This window comes from Schistosoma haematobium, chromosome 2 (assembly GCF_000699445.3).
Source record: "Schistosoma haematobium chromosome 2, whole genome shotgun sequence".
Classification (NCBI taxonomy): Eukaryota; Metazoa; Platyhelminthes; class Trematoda; order Strigeidida; family Schistosomatidae; genus Schistosoma; species Schistosoma haematobium.
In genome coordinates, this window is record NC_067197.1 from 30,796,334 (window position 1) to 30,814,211 (window position 17,878).

Below are 17,878 nucleotides of genomic sequence, written 5' to 3' on the forward strand. Positions count from 1 at the left end.
ACTTGGGCCAAAACATTTTCCCCAGTATTTACGTTGATTATGACTGACTAACTATTAGTTTGAATAGTTTTATTTGATTGATTTTTAACAAATGCTAATGACCACCTTTTTAATAAATGTATTTTTTTTAAACTTTTGGTATACATCTTGTGAGTTTTTCGTCTGGCTACTTATTTATTGACTTGGTTTGTGTAAGAGTTATGAGACAGTGTCCTCGTGTCCGAATAGTAATAACTGATTTTCTCTAGGTACAATTTCCTAGGGACTAACCAACGTGAAAGTGGAGAAGTGTTTTAATAGACACATCAACAAATAAATTAAGTTTATATACCTTTTTCTCCTTTGGAATCATAAAGTCCATTTCCACCGTCGGTTTGAAATCAAGCTTTTTTGAATACCTATACCATCCATATCCACTAGTTCAGTTTATGTTGTAATCATCCACTTTTGTGAAATCACCCATGTTTTGATATGAATTTTTCGTCTAATGATTCACGAAACAGATATAAAGAGTAGATGTGAAGTCGCACTGCTGAGTAGTCCCACAATAGGACGAAACGATCGTCTCGTGCTTCTAGGTTTCCCCATGGTAGTCTGGCTTCAATTGATTCATGATCTCAGCTATTGAAATATAATTCTATTAAATATTTTTTATGGTATACAAAAGTCACAAAACATACATGTATTCACCGTTTTTGCTGATAAAATATTGTTCAATTCTCTTAATTATATTATTTTCTCTATATGTAGATCAAAATTGTCTCGTTTATTAGGAGACTTATCTACAAGTTCACTAATATCTACTTAATAATTATAGAATATACAATCTTATCTTTATTATGTATCTAGCTTGATGATGACAACTATTATTTATCTTAGAGTATCCTGTAACTTCATTATTTTATCACCTAATGTTTAACCGATTGTTTTCACTGGGATATCGGGTATCATTGTAAGTCCTCATAGTCTCCAATACACCAGGATATACGTGAGGTTGCTGAACTATAGATATTCTACTGAAGTAAAAATTCCGATTCAGACATTTAGAAAACGACATCGTCCTTCATGGTTTGAAAAATGCCAATTAAAATTGATTGAGGGCTTTGTTATATTACCATTCTGATTAATAGGTTACTTGTGTCACTTCTCGGGATCAAACATTGTATGGATGTATAAAGAATACTAATTGGTTAAGAATGAATTTATCCATCAAAAGGCTTCAGCAATCTAATTTTCATTAGTTCTCCATAAAACTTAACTATGTTAAGTTTAAAAAGTGATGTACGGGCCAATGCAAAATAATTGAAAATCACTTAGGTGAATGAATACTAAATTACCACTTTATATAAATTACATGTTATTATTATCATTAATATTATTTGCTCATTCATCACTACCCATCTCCATAATTAAATTATTCTCTTACCTAGACAAAGCTTCGTATACTTTCATTTATTTTATTTAACACTGGTTAGTTTTAGTAAAAATAGCCGCTAATTTCAAGTGATTCATACCCCTAATACCACTGCTTACTTTCCTGTTTGTTTTTTAGTTCTATATGTTGACTGATGGTTGTTTGTTTTCCTTTTTTAACTTTTAAATAAATTAATTTGTAATGGAAAATAAGTACTGAAAGTAGTGACCCAGGATTTTTCGTACTTATCGTTTTGAATGTTTTCTTTGCGTTCTTGATTAAGTCTACTTTAAGTAAATTTTTCACGCCTGTATCAATATTGAAATAGCTTACCAGTGTAGGCTGTGTATTTAACACACACGTGCACATACACGGAAAATGAGCTTTTTTTTCTTGCCATTCATTTATACAAAAGTACCAAATGTGTTAGATTTGGATGGATAAAAAATGATATATTCTTAAGCAATTACTAATATCCATTTTGTATTTTAACCATAAAAAATATTTATTACAGATGAACGTGTAGGCAATCTAATATTTATCACACAAGATCCAGTAACTACATCACATGTGAAATCACAAGTGAAATTATTAATTCGTCAAACATGGTCCAATCCACCACAACATGGTGCACGAATTGTTGCTACCATATTAAATAATATTTCGTTATTCAATGAATGGTAAGTGTATGTAAACGTTTCTTCATTTTTCATAAATAATAGTTAATTTTATGGTTAACATCTCGGACTGACTTAAGTTAAACGCCGATTGAAAATCAGGAAGCACTGGGGAGGTTTTTCGTCGTACTGTGCGATTCTTCATCATCGAACTCAAGACCTTCAAGTCTTGCGGTGTGCGCTTACTCTTTAAACAGTTAAATTAATATCCGAGGTGCTTACTAACAATTAATTTCAAGAGGGAGATCCAGTAACCTTTGGAGTCCAACCATGTTGGGTGTTGGTTTCCGGATGATGGTTTCGCAGTATCACTCATTTATTGGAGTCGGCAATATAAATCATTAGATGCTGTGATCTAGAAGTTAAGCACTCGCCGCAAAATCCGAATATTCTGTGTTTGATTCTTATCGGACTCATGTATGCACACTGCTAATGAGCCCCATACTAGAACGAAACACATGTCGAGTGCTTCCTAGTTGTCTAATGAACTTTATTTCATAGTGTAAACCATATGTATTTGGTGCCTCTTTGTACCAATATTTATGTGTTCAAATAAATAAATACCAATAACAATTAGTTCTCTAATAACAATAATAATGATAATAATACTATTGAACATTGGAAGGTAGATCTAGGTCTTTTCGGATTTATCATCGGTTTTTTTATGGACAAAAATAAATTGAACTCCTTTATACGAATATTCGTCAGTATTAAAATGAATAGTTTGACAAAAAATAGGGTGCTGAGTGCAAAGAAGTCATTATATATGAAAATTATATTTGAAATAATCTCAGTGATTGAAATTTGAATAATTCCAACGTTTCGTTCAGCAAACTTGTTTGGACATCATCAGAGTAATCATCAAAGAAATATACAATGTTTAACAACCAAATCAAATCTTTACTGTGCTTATCCAATCATATTCAGATGTTGATGACTTTAGTAAGTAGGATAACATGAGTTAATTATATGCGAATCATGTGAGAAGTTCACAATATGTAGTCAAATGAATGAATGATTATGTGGGTGTATATATAAGGTTGAGTTATTAATAGCTGGATAGAGAAAGGGCCCAATTACTTGTTAACGAATATGTATGCTAAAATCTTTTTATGTTGTGATGTGGTCTGGTTCTGGTTTGCTTGTACATAAACCCAGTATGTTTGAAATATATGATTCATATTGAGGAGGCCAAAATTTGAGTTCTGGACTTAACAGACAGGGCTAGGCAGGAAAAAGGACTGATAAGGACTCTAGAATACTCGTACGGGTTTGTGTGTCATTGATCTGGTCGATAAGTAATTTTCAGCCAAGTTGATTTTAAACAATTACTTCAAAATAACCAAATATTGGTTTGTAATGTAAACTTGTAAATGAATTATTTCTCTCTTAGTTTTACAATAACAAACAAATATCTCATCAAAGAAAATTTTCTTGTGTATATATATCGTGAATAGGAATCATGGAGTATAGTTAATAACGTTTGAGATAAAACAGATCAATAATGAGTCATATGACCGACTCGGAATTCAAGGTCATATGAGGGACTAAAGGTTAAAGACAACTGGAGAGATTTTCGTAGAATTTTATTGGTTAGTGAGTGAAGGTCATCCCCAATGATAAAATGCTTTTTAAAAGGGAACGCATATTATTGTTAGATACTAATACCATTAATAACAATAACACAATCAGTAATGTGTTTTTGGAATATGTCTGGATACCGGCTCGGCGGTCTAGTGGTTAAGTGCTCGCGCGCAAGACCGGTAGGTCTTGGTTTCGGATCCCGCGGGGTTGAGGTCTTGGGTGCGTGTTATTGAGGAGTCCCGCAATAGGATGGGACGACCATCCAGTGCTTCCAGGTTTTCCATGGTGGTCTAGCTTCAATTGTTTCATGATCTCAACTGTTGAAATTACTATAATCTCCACAAAACCCCTTCTGATACAAATAAGGTAAGACTACATGTGACCTAATGATAAAAGGGATAACAAAAATCTATTAAAATTAAAATAAAAGAAGGTAATCTGGAAATATAAATGGTACCGGAGTCCTGTGTTATTTCATGCTTTTCTATTCTTTACTGAAGGTATGCACCTAATACTGTTTTTAGTGTTAGTGTAAGGGGTTTCAGATTCAAGCATGTGACAGCAGTCATGAATTGAGTTAGAAATATAAACTATTTCATGTCATCTTAGTAATCTAACTGTGACATCCTTTCTATTAACTCTGAAATCTTTGGGTTCTACCACTCGCGGTTGTGTATTTATCCTGTCCAGTGTCCCTTTCCAGTTCTCAATGGTTGTCTAGCTAAAGTTGGTTCGTAATGTAAACTATAATGCCTTAGTGAAGCAATCTGCACAATATATTAAATTATCGATCATACAATAGGGTTATTAGAAAAATAGCGTGAATGTTTCGTTATCAGATGAGTGATGTACATGCATATTTCATATGAAATCTACTATAGTTTTTAACTATTAATTACGAAATATTTATTTAAATGATGTATCACTTATTCTGTTTCACCGCTAATTTCAACATATAATTTTGGTTAAAATTATTTTATTTATTTTAACACATAGATATTGGTACAAGGAGGCACCAAATACATATGCACCACACAGATCTCATTTGATATGTGTGAGGGCTGTGATACTGCCAGAGTGCCCAAACCGAAGCGGGTAGTTTTCTTAAGAGGCCACACCCGGAGCCTTCGACCTGAAGGTCTGATCCACAAGGCAGTGGTGCAACGTAAGGAGATGCAGTCCCATGGTAGCCGGTGACTAGAAATTGGTTCATACGCCATTTTTTCCTTCAGGATCCTGGAGTCAGCCCATGTGCATCAGTGGTTCGGAATCAGGGTTTTCCAACTCTCCTAGGTAGACTCTCCATGTCCACCAACCCGGTTAAAGCGCCGGACATTCGCTTTTCATCCTTTCAATTTCGTAAACAACACCCTCGCCTCGAGAAGGCAGTGAGTAGGACTTCCTTAGTAGTGGTTGTATACACGTGGCCATGTGAGAGCATTTCGAGAGGGAGTGGTGACTTTCCCCACTCTCGGCCGTACCAGGGCATTTGGGGGCTTTGATTAAAATAATCATTATGGATGAAGAATAGTAGGCTTCCTGACTGAGAAATTGGTCTAGTATACTACTTTTACTTTAATAATACAAACTAGGTAATCCATACAAAATTACACTGAATAATCCTGTCTGTGAAAAGATAAGATTTGTTATTTGATTATATTTCTAATAACCTTTAATAAATTAATCTCAATTGTAAAAATAAAATAAAATAAAAATCTAATGTATTAGGACAAAACATTAGTCTGTCTAATGATACATTTACTTGATGAGAAAAATTTACACAACATAGAAAATAAATAAATAATAACAATCTATTTTGACCTTATTATAAATAAACTTTATTTTTTGTATAATCACTTCTATTCTCGATTATATTTAATGTCAATAGTCTAATTTATTCCTGCAATGTTTATTCTTTATATTAATCAGTTATAAAAGTACAAATTGTCATTATTTTGTTTTTATTTGATCATGTAAATTTTCCTATTTGTTATGTTTCTAATACATTTCCTCATTTATATGTATTATCAAAATGAGTTTTGTGGATATTATAATAGTTGATATCATGAGTCAATTTTAAACTAGATCATCATCATGGAAAACATGGCCGTTTCGAAACAGCCATACAGTGCTATTAAAATTATATGTACTATCTTGAAAAGTTTATTATAAGATTAAACAAATCTATATCAGTTTAGGGATTGTGGAGATTGTTAAGTTTTTAATTGAGATTATGAACCGATTGATGTTAGACCACCATCGAAAACCTGAAAGCACTGGATGGATAGTGACTAGCAGTGGAGTCCAGGACGCGGGTTTCGTCTTATTTGGGACTTGTCAGTTGGACGTATCTGCATCTCAGAGTTGATGTTCATTCTGGGACTCAAACCCAGTACCATTCGCTTCAAACGCCATTGCGTTATCCACTTGGTCCCAAATAGGACGAAACGCGCGTCCTGGATTCCACTGCTAACCATTATCCATCTCTGCTTATAAAAGCTTGTGAATTAAGGTAATATTAAAGCATACGCACAGTATGCGCATATGCCAATAACAGACTGATCAATCTCAGTCTTAAACCTCAGTGGGAAGATACAAACAAAACAATATCAAGTGTAATTTTTGCATTGTTTTTAGACGTTGTTATGAAAAATAGTTTTCATAATTTTTAATTATCAAGATCAGATTTCTTAATATTAAATAAATTGGCCGTTCAATGTTTTATATTACTTGGAGTCAATCACTATTATATTTCTATCTTGAACTGGAATAAATGGGAATCAACTTTGTTCAAGTTTGATCTACGATCCTGGTAGAAGGGCATTCTTTACGTGATTTCTCGATTTCCCATTGTGTTTAAATCAGGTGCACTGACGATAGTTAAACAATCTGTTTGTACCAGAACTTTCAGTACTACCATCGTGTTATGTCTAAACAGTTATTATTTGCCAAGTTCGTAAAAAAAAATCGATTATAATTTCTCTACACGGTGTCTGCCATTCTGCTTATAGCCTAGCTCCCTTAGCCTTAACCAACCATAAGTTCCGACAGCACATTTAACCTTGAGCTAATATAATTCTCATTCTTTTCTGTCGTCTGATGTACATGCCTTTTATCCTCAACCTTGTGCCTGAATCAACAATATTGACCAAGCCTCTATTGATATACTCTAACCAACTAACCAACCCAGAAACTACCTCAAGTACTGATTACCTAATATACCTCATAAACAGAACTAAATCACACTATAAAATAGAAAATCATACTGATGCATGGACTGGGAAGAATTTTAAATGATTGATTAACAATAATTTAAGAATAGCAAGTATAGTAATAGTCAGTGGGTCAAAGGGAAGCTTACAGTAAACGGAATATGGAAACATAGTAGTCCGCTTATTTAATAATTACACAATAATAAGCCTTAAACTAGTCTGAAGAGTTAACCTTAGATATTTGCTCCAACACAACATACGGCTTTTTTTCTTCTACATTGAGAGGTGAACTAGAACTTGCTAAACCAAAAATGTTTTGCTTGAACTACAAGACATACAGTGAGAATCAGGCTCCGAAAAGCACTTGTATGAAGCAGGGCGATGTTATATGTACATATGAAAATTCATACTATGGTTATCACTGTACATTCTTCCAGAAAAGAAAAGTAAATTTAGTTGTCCATACCTATGAGCATGTTGACAAAAGTATTAAAAATCTGAAATTTGACCTAAATAATTGTTATCAATACACCGTGATTTAAAAGCACCATCTTATTTTAAAACAAATCCACATACACTCATTTTGTATTGGCTATTTGGATCTTCCCATTGATGTTTAAGGCTGCGATTGATCAGTCTCTTTTTGGCATATATTCATACTGTGTGGATTGTCTGGATATTGCAATTATTTCATAAGCATTTTAAACAGTTGGATAGTGGCTAACAGTGGGATCCAAGATTCATGTTTCGTCCTATTTGGGGCTCCTCAGTGTCCGAGGTGACGTCAACTCCGGAACTTGAACCCAGTAACCTTTTCTGCAAACGCCAACCCGTTGTCCACTTAGCTGATATTTTACGCTGATCCATTAATTTTCAGTTAGTCACTGACGTATGTAATGGGGGTATTTCTTTAAGAATTCAAACAATAAATCTGATCAGATCGTAACAGTACACAACCTCCGTTAACTCGACCGTAGTCACTTTTATGCAGTTTTTCAGCTGACTGTCTTCATTTTCATAATCTTGTTAAAAATAAATTGCAATATTTAAACTTTTATTGTCCTCTCATATTTCAGTCTATGACCGATTCTCTTCCTATTTAGCTAAATATACACCAGGAGACTTTTGAAGTGTAAAGAAATTCATTTATATTTATCACAAAGTATTGATAAAACAATCTGATCTTTCTAATCGGATAGTGATTGTGTCGCCTTCTCTTATTTCATATTGTTTTTCCTATGTAGGAAAACATGTGTGATTACAATGGCCCAACGTATTCGTGAAATGAGACAGGGACTTTATGAGCGCTTGAGAAGTTTGGGAACACCTGGGAATTGGGAACATATCATTAATCAAGTTGGCATGTTTTCATATACCGGTCTAACACGTAAGTTTTGATTAATTGTATGAATTATTTACTAGAATCCATCATGCATTTATTTCATATTATAAAGTTAGCTACTTAGTAAGTATAAGTAGTACGCCTTTTTATATGACATTTATAAACGAACAGGGTGACCATCACAAATGTCTGTTTAAATGTAAATTAAGGTTTCAAATTTCTGTAATAAATATAAAAGCGCTTTGTGTTTCACTTTTAATATACTGTAATCTGGGTTACTGCAAGTGATCAGGGACAAGCATAACTTGTCATCAAAGTTAACCAGATAAAAACTTTCTGATTTTATTGATATTATATTACTAATTTGGTTATGTATCTTTTTCACCATATTGTACACTGAATATACTTTGGATTTTGACATTTCAGGAAATATACAGATATATTGTTTCTTCGTATAATTTAAAAGTATTCTTTCTTAGGATTCATTCTCAGTAAATTTGAGTTGTTTAATTCTGTCTATTATTCTTTAACCATAAATTATCAACTTCACTTCACTGTGAAAGTGAATAAATCCGTACATTGTTTAGATTCCATGACAAAACTAATTGATGAAACACTTTCATTATCTTATGACAACACCCACATGGTCTGGTCGCTTTTAAAAAACAGAGCAATTAGTTCATTCAGATCATTTTGTTAACTAAATTTATAAAGCTAATTCGTTAGGATGTAATCTTCATATGTTATTCACTATTATTATTAGATTTTACAATTATTCTGGAATTATTTATGTGTTACTTTATGCCCGTTTGTTGCTGTATGATATCACAAGGAATAATTTATTTTTTCTAATTTACAATCATTACTTGTGTGCATTGTAAAAACACTCAATAGAGGTGTTTGTAATTATGCACAGCATTTTTTCTACAGATTTAATGACATAGACCTTGTATATTTATATAAATCCTTATCTCAACTAGGTATGAGAACTACTGTTATGTAGACTTCTTGTCTTATTTTGTAACTTTGGTTTCAGGATTTCAAGAGTCAGTGTATTATTATTATTATTATTACTATTATTATTATTAACTCAGTATCGAAATCATAATGATATGACTTATCTCAGACTTAAACTTTGGCATTGGTTAACTATAAATAATTAACACTACTCATCTTGCTTTGTCTTAGCTCCTCCCTTTATCAAGTTGAACACCTTGTGTTAGGTTGTACGGAATAAATCAATACTATTTGATAAATTTGACTGCACAGTTGATCTCATCTAACTTGATTTCTGATTTTTGATTTTTTATCGTTTATATATGAAGAGAGGGTGGTGGAAGATCCTCCTACCGTTTTAACCAAAATCTAATTCTCACCTTTCTCGATCAACTTAGTTTTGTGACTAGTCACATTTATTTCACGCACACAACGTGACAGATTTTCCACTTATTTTATATGGGGACTTGTAAAAAAAAATCAATATTGTCACTATTCTGACTCATTCATTCTTTGTGTGGGTTTCAACTAAGCTTTGATCAATATGGTGGGCATAATTGTTAACAAACTCAACTCTTCCAAAAAATAAATAACCTACAAATTTACACATACACAAATAAATTTACATGTTTTCACTCGTCCTGTGTAAATCCTATGAGTCCTATATTATACCCAAGCACATTACAATGTGCCGTTGTTAATTATGGTGAATTTAGGTCGATATTACTTAGTTGTATTATAAAAGGTTTTAATTTTCTCGTGAGGGCGAAGTGTTTGAGAATCGTTAACAATTGTCCGATGATTTATTTCTATTGGTTGAACATGTATTTAAACATTGTATTTAGTTCTAATGGAATAGAATCAATAGATCAAGCTTATTGTGCTATATTTTTATATTGCATTAATTATATTCAGTGTACACTTGATATAAGCGAAGATGAGGAGAGGAGAATAATTAAAATTGCTTATTTTATCTTTATTTTTACTATCGTATGAGCCTCAGTTTACTTTTTCTATTAGCTCATTATTTGAATCAATAATAAATTAGGTGAGTCGATTCACATAACCGGAAATGATCTTTTGGGTATATTTTTTCTTATTAATTTATCTTCAGTAAGTACGTTCATGTATTTGTACTTGACAATGAGCTACATTTATAATAATAAAATAAGAAATACTGCTGAGTTATCCGAACCAATTTAGGAGAAACGTAGTTGGGATCGAATACCTGAAGGAAAAACGACACATGTATTTATGTTTAAATATTTACTTTTATCTTCATTTTTAATGTACAATTGTATAGCATATTAGAAATGGAGGTATGTGGTAAGATAGTGTTTTTGTCGTTATGGTTATAGGAATGAATACACTTGATAAATATACAAACATAATCTCGTTTATTAACCGTCTCTTGTTCATATTTATAAACCTATGACGATCTTAGTGAAAGGGGTGATAAATACTTCACTATTATACGTAGAACTTACAGCGTAACCTTGATGACCAGTTGGTCGTCGGTAACTTTTAAAACATAGCTGATCTATGTAACATTTAAGTGGTTCCAAAGCTGGTCGATTACAGATCTTTGCTAATACATTTTGATGAATTGATAAAGTTGTGAAAATATTTCAATCGTGATCGTTGAGACATACATTGAACATTTTCGGTTAACATTTTTCTTGAGAGTTCCTTCGTAACTGAAGTAAGGAAGAGACAGGGTCTTCATGAATAAACCATCAGCCTTGTCTGGGACAGGATTAAGTTGAGATAAGGCCGGAAGCAGTCAAATTAAGACGTAGCATCAATCTGCGAAGTCGGCTGTCGATCTAACCAGTATTGATAAGTACATATTAACCAATTAGGGTCCGGACGACTTGTGACTTGTTAAGAAAACAAATCAAGATGAGGATTACCTCAGTAAATAGATTCCTTTTTTAAAATTACTTTCATCTTTAAATTATCTCTTCTTTATTAACAAATTACTTGTGTTAGTTTTTGTTTTGTTCTTTGATTGGTAGCTGAACAAATCTTGATGTTTCATACACATCATTTATTTATTATCTGTGTAGGTTTCGCCAGCTATTGACTATAATTAACTCCTGTACCATCATAAAGCTCTTTACTATTTTATAATCCTGTTTTATGTGTAGGAAATTGTTTTGGAACCTACATTAACTCCTTGTTTATACCTTTTTCCTAGCTAAGTCATTTTATGTGTTAGAAAATGTTTTTCTTTTGAGTTCACTCTAATCTTGGTACACATCTGTAACACTTGTACAGAAGTTAAAGCACTCATTTGCACATAAATACAAGAGCACACATAAATAAAACTTGACATGCACATTTAATACCTAGTACTAAAACATTAGACTTTTCTGTTAGTTGAAATCGTGGTTTTATTTCCTTCTCACATGATCAATCGATATTGTCTGATTTCATCATAGTCAATGCTCAAAAGTAATATACAAAGGGGGCAAATATAAGTATTTGCTCAATTCATTTCTCATTGGACAACGATACTCTTAATTCCAGTCTTCTGAATTTTCTATACTGCTATACAAATTCAATAATAGTTTCCGTTCTCATTTCAATCTACGGGAAAATTTGTTGTTAGTCCAAAAAAATCCCAGAGTCAATGAGAAGAATAATCGATAAAGCTGTTTATACAACATCATCTACTCAGCCTACACATATTGATGGGATATATATATATATATATATAATGTTGCTCAAAATTTGAGGTCATTGACAAATGATAAGTGTACACACACTCACAAATATATACAAAAATACACTATAATGTTGAACTTACGTTGAGAAATGGTGATTATTATGAAAATGTGCTTTCTTGATTTGTTTAACTGTAAACATAACTTCGTTTAAACAAAAACATACATACATGCATACAAAAATGTGTGTGTGTTTCTCACGATACATCTATCATGAGGAAGTTTTTTCCTATCATAGTTGAGGTTTTAGTCAACCTAATCAGTTAGTGAAAAATAGGAAAACTCATGCCTAATATTATTTAGTTGTTGTTATCATTACATGTCTACATTATTTGTAGGCGATAATTGCGTAGGATGACAAAAAACGTGCTGAAGCACCAGTCTCAAAATAGTTGAATAATCTACAACATTGATATATATAAATACAGATACACTATGTATGTGTGACATATCTACTATCGTTCGACGACTATAACACATCTAATAATTCTCTTCTACTCATTTCAGTGATAATCTCAATTACTGTAGGCACCTGGCTATTATTGTGTGCATGTACGCACACATGTGTACAATATACATATTTCCAACAACAAAAAACACATACATACATTAAGGAAAATAGCTATTGCTTTCTTGTTAGCTCTTTTCTCTCGTGAAGTCTTGTGTTGTTGATGTTATCCCCAAAATAGTGAGACGAAGATAGCAAATATAGTATAATATAGTGATGATAAATGTTGTTAACATTTCATTCCACACAGTATAAATTAATCAATAGGTAGGTATAATAGATGAATGGGTAGGGAAAAAATGATCATTAAGGTAAAACAACTATGTGCTCAATGTTTCTTTTCTGCCTAAAAGAAAATGGAAACCTGGTCTACTGGATATACTTAGAAATAAAATTCCAGTTATAAATAACTATTCAATTTACAATTGACAAAACACAAAAAAAGGTTTTGTTTAGTGTCTAATATCTTTTGGCGTATGATTTAAGTAAAATTATCCCATGAAGTTAGAGATGAATGTACATATGTATCTACCACTACTCTTCTCAATTCGATTTTCTTTAAAAAAAGTCTATAAATAAGTATAATAGTTTTAAAATCGTAAATCAAATTTATGGAATGAACTGGGATATTTTTTGTGCTTACCACATAAGTTAGTTTTTAAAAAATCTGTCATAATGATGATGACATAATTGTGTACACTGTTCAACAATGTTATTTCACTTGAGGTATTTTTCCTTCTACCTGTAATTAGAACTCAGTGTACCAGGTAAATATTCGTATACTTGGCTTTAAACCATACTCTCTGTGTTTATGTAGGCTAATGATACTAATTAGTTTGCTCAAACCCGTGTAGGTGGGGTGGCAGGTTTCGAGCTTGGAACTTGGCCGTCGAAAATTGAACCCCTTAACTATTGACCTACGACTGCACTAATGTAATTAAAATAACTGGTAATTTTGTGATTTTTATTTTGTTTCCTTTTTATTTTATGGGATTTATGGGATCATTCAAATATTTATCAATAAATATCATTCTTGTCTAATAAGTGACTGACTATCCAGACGACGAATTTCAAATAGAATGAGACATATGTCCTACATTCTAGTGTTAACCATAATTCGAATACACAAAGACTTGAAGTCAGGTAGTTCTAAATTGCAAAACATTTTTTTGTGAAATAAACTACTTAATAATCGTAAAATTCTCATTTTTGACGTGTTTTCCGATTCTCCTCTGATAAATCCAACAGCTTTTTCCATTAGGAACGTTGTCATTTAAAAATCATTGATGGACCAGTGTTCGAAATGTGACATGTAATATTAGACGCTACACTTATCAGACAATCGATATCAATAAATGGTATATTAGTTTAAATGTACGGATCGGAAGGTCCAATATTTGAATATAAACAGCTGATGGATAAAAAATTAGTTACATTATAGAGGACTAAAATTTTTATGATAGGTTCGATCAACTCATGTTTATCTGAACCTGCTATCAGTTAGTAGGGCTGCTATAAATTCATGTCATTGATATTGTTGTTACCATTAGTGATAAGGACCTAGGAGACAACTGAACGTGAAAGCTTGAAACTGAGGTCAAAAGAACTTCGATTATTTATATGTTGAGCAAATACACAATAGTCTGTTCATATCTATGACACTGCTTTATATGAGGGATAGTGATACTATATGGCCACTCAAACCCGAGTACCTGGATTATGGTTTGAACCTGTAAGTCAATGTATGCTAGTTTAGTCTTTGGCTAAAACACAGCAATAGACTAATAATTTGTAGTGAATATTTTAGTCTCTATTTGACAGTGAATAGAATCACAATGCTTCCCATTTGTTGTATGAGCTAGGAAGCGTATCTCAGATCAGTAATATCTAATAAAGAAGTGGTCATGATGAGGTGTTCAACAAGTAACTTGAATCACTATTATATGTTTATTTGCATTTTTCCTGTTTGCTTCATTTCAATCGTGTAATGATTTTTACAACTTCGACGTTAGTTATATAAGTTCAGTTGAACTAATAAACTGTATTAATGCAACTGAAATATCTTTCGTCACCCCATCGACCTGTACCGATGTAGAAGATTAGTTAAGGAAGATTGTTAAGAAGACCTGTATATATATCAAACAATATGTAACGTGGTTTTAGTCATATCAAGTTAGAAATTGTTACATATTCATTATTGAATCTCATCCTGTGCTAATGTGTTTCACAATTAGTGCTTTTCTAAAGACAACCTGGCCATGTTTCACACTCATATTACGCAGAAGAGTACGTCATTTAAATGTACCGAGTTACCATCAATTCAAAATGTACGGACATGGTCCTGAGTATGTTTGATTAATCTGCTTGTATTTTCCACTATTGTATATTTGTTAATCACACAGTAATTCAATGGATTTATACAGCCAACTTAAAGAATCCGAATTCAGAGCATAAAAATATTTTGATTTATTAGTTGAAGGAGCACATAAACAAAACACCTTTCAGACTGACATATGGTTCGACTCATTTATTTTCTTTTTCGCTTTCAATTTGATTCTCTTTGTCCGACTGTCTGGGCACGTTGTAGTGTGCCTATCTCTCTTTCCATATATATATATATATATATATATATATATATATATATATATATATATATATATATATATATATATATATATACGGTGCAGACATTTTGAGGGTTGTAAGGTCATTTAATTTTACGTTTAACTGCAAGTCACACAATCATTATTCCATTCTACTCATTTTGATTGCTCTACATTTCTCCCAATGGTTAATATGTTGTGTTTCCTCTATCACCACCATCTTTTTTCATAAACTTATGAGAGAACAAAGAACTACTATAATTTGTGAGTTGAAATTAGGTTTTCAAATACAGACACACTAGTGCCCTTGTGCTCACCTACCCCTATCATTATTTATTTATCATTTTTATTTAGTAGCACAGAAATACATGCACACTATACTCGGACACATAAGTGCACACACACGCACATTCACACTGGAAAAAATATCAAAGATATAACCTCAACTCAAAAACGTGGTTCATCGCTTCTGACCTTTATGTGTTTCTCATTGTGCCTAAGGGTCAGAATGACTCATTTTTAATTCATCATCATCGTCAGTTTTGGGTAAAATAAATAGCACTTCATGAATACAACTACTTATAGTAAATGTATTGTGGTTTAATTGCTTTGACCACCATTTTGTTACGAAAAAACAATGAATGTTGGAGTCATCTCCCAACTATTGAGTTGATTATCTAGGGAAATGGTCGAAATGACGGTTAAGTGATAATTTATCTTACTGAATGTCGAGTTGTTTTTGTAAAGGAAAGGCTACTCAGCTAAATAAAATCAGTACTGTCCATCTGAAACGTGAAATTTCGATTGTGTTAATTATTCCTTAATAAAAAATGCATATGAGAAGTGTATATTGTGTTTGCTGTTATTGTTATTTATTCGAACAGTTTTTCATTTACTAGTCAGTCAGCAGTGGTTTCCTCGTCCTGAATTAGTGTCAGTCATGATGTTGTATATGAATTACCAAGATATGCTGCTAATTTTGTAGGTTATCGATCCACAATGTTTTCATTAGGGGACGGAAGTTGACGATTTCAGTGTTGATAGTTGTGGCGATAACTATTTTGTAAAACCAGTGGAATATTCTAATTTAAGATATATATCCTGTTTTTCGTGACTTACCCCATCGCTTTGCTGTCCAAATTATTGAAGGATTATAGCTCAACATGGGTCTGAATTCAATGAATGAAAATCGATTGCTTGAACATAATACGCTAAAATATTTCACCGTAAAAATGTGTGTGCATTTGTAGGGTTACAAATTGTTATTATGACTTTCTGCCACTAAGTCCCAGATTCGTATCCCACTCCTATTGCGGTTCGGACAACCAGGTAGTATCACATTAACACCTGCATTTAGATTGTGGCTCATACTCAAGTAATCCGGTGAATGATTTTACCCATAATCGTGACGAATCTTTTTACTATTTAAATTATACGACACAGTAGTAATTTCTTATATGTCATTGTTTCTCGGCACAGAAGTGCATGCACACTAAATCCGAACACAAAATACACTTATACACAAACAGACAATTAGAAAGACCAAAATCAATCTTCATTCAAACATAGCCTATTGTTTTCGACGTTGCTATGTTACTCATAATCCCTAAGGTTCAGTCCACATACTAATACAAATATTAATAAAATAATATATGATACTTTTACAAAGAAAAATTTCTGTGTTAACAAAAATTGTGCGTACATGTCAAGATTTATTTCTGTATATTACTGAAGTTTGTATTACATACTATTTGATGGCTCGTATCACTATACAATTTGTATTCATATATACCCTTCTCTACACATCTGCTTAATTATATCACAAATGATTAAATTTAATATAATCCTATTCATTTTTAACATTTCATTATTATTATTATTATTTTCCTCAATCTTCTTTTAATACATTGATGCATTAAAATCTCCCCACTTACACTTATATAACAATCGATTGAGACTAATTAATAAAAAGTAAGCTATATTCTGTACTTGAAATTATTCGTGATTGAATGTATTCGTAACTCTCTCCTCATAAAGGATAGTAAAATACTTGAGCAATAAATGTCTCTATTATAATAATTAGGAATGTGAATTTTACCTCATTGTAATGTGTAACGTTTGACTACCGGCTTTACAAGCAATATATATCAATAAAAGTAGTTACATAGGGAGTTTGTGGAGACTGTTGAATTTTACATTTAACATTCTGTATCAGTTTTAGTTGGATAACTATTGTAAACCAGGAAGCACTGGATAATTGTCTCCTTCTAGTTGCATGTCCATAATTACATCGAGCGTTGAATCGGGGACTTTTACGTCTCTTATGACGAGCACTTAATCTTAGAAATAGTTTTACTCAACTGGGACCAATTAAAGAAAATTAATGTCTCTTTTGAATCCACCATAATTAATATCATTTATGAAATTCCAGTATGTATAAGTTTTGGCTCCTATATTTATTTTCTTCAAAATTCATAAGTAGACAATGCTACTAGATAGTAGTAGTTTTCACCGAATTGAGGTATTGTTTCATTAACTGTGTATTTAACACCTTGACCACGGAATGCTTCGGTCTCACATTATCCTTAACACTTTCTCCTTTGATTACTAACATTTTTTGTACCGTTAACTTATAAGTTCACTTTGTTGATATCATTGTTACTACTAGCCTGTGTTAGTTATGTAAATGACGATTTATTTTGGTTAAGGAAATAGGGAAATATGTTTTCTTTCCATAATCAAAAACAAATAGTCAAATAAGTGTGTAAGTTAATGAAATATCATAGTTAGACAATTCTGAAGCTTTACTTCAT

General features: G+C 32.1%; 1 protein-coding gene across 1 annotated transcript in view; it reads left to right on the forward strand.

Annotated features, from left to right (window-relative positions):
• The window catches only part of GOT1 (Golgi Transport), a 41,421-nt gene that overhangs the window by 17,979 nt on the left and 5,564 nt on the right, over nucleotides 1-17,878 (forward strand). Inside the window, exons 6-7 of the mRNA XM_051214920.1 lie at nucleotides 1,929-2,094; nucleotides 8,132-8,274. Coding sequence (XP_051068105.1) covers nucleotides 1,929-2,094; nucleotides 8,132-8,274 — 309 coding nt within the window. The remainder of the gene's footprint in view (nucleotides 1-1,928; nucleotides 2,095-8,131; nucleotides 8,275-17,878) is intronic.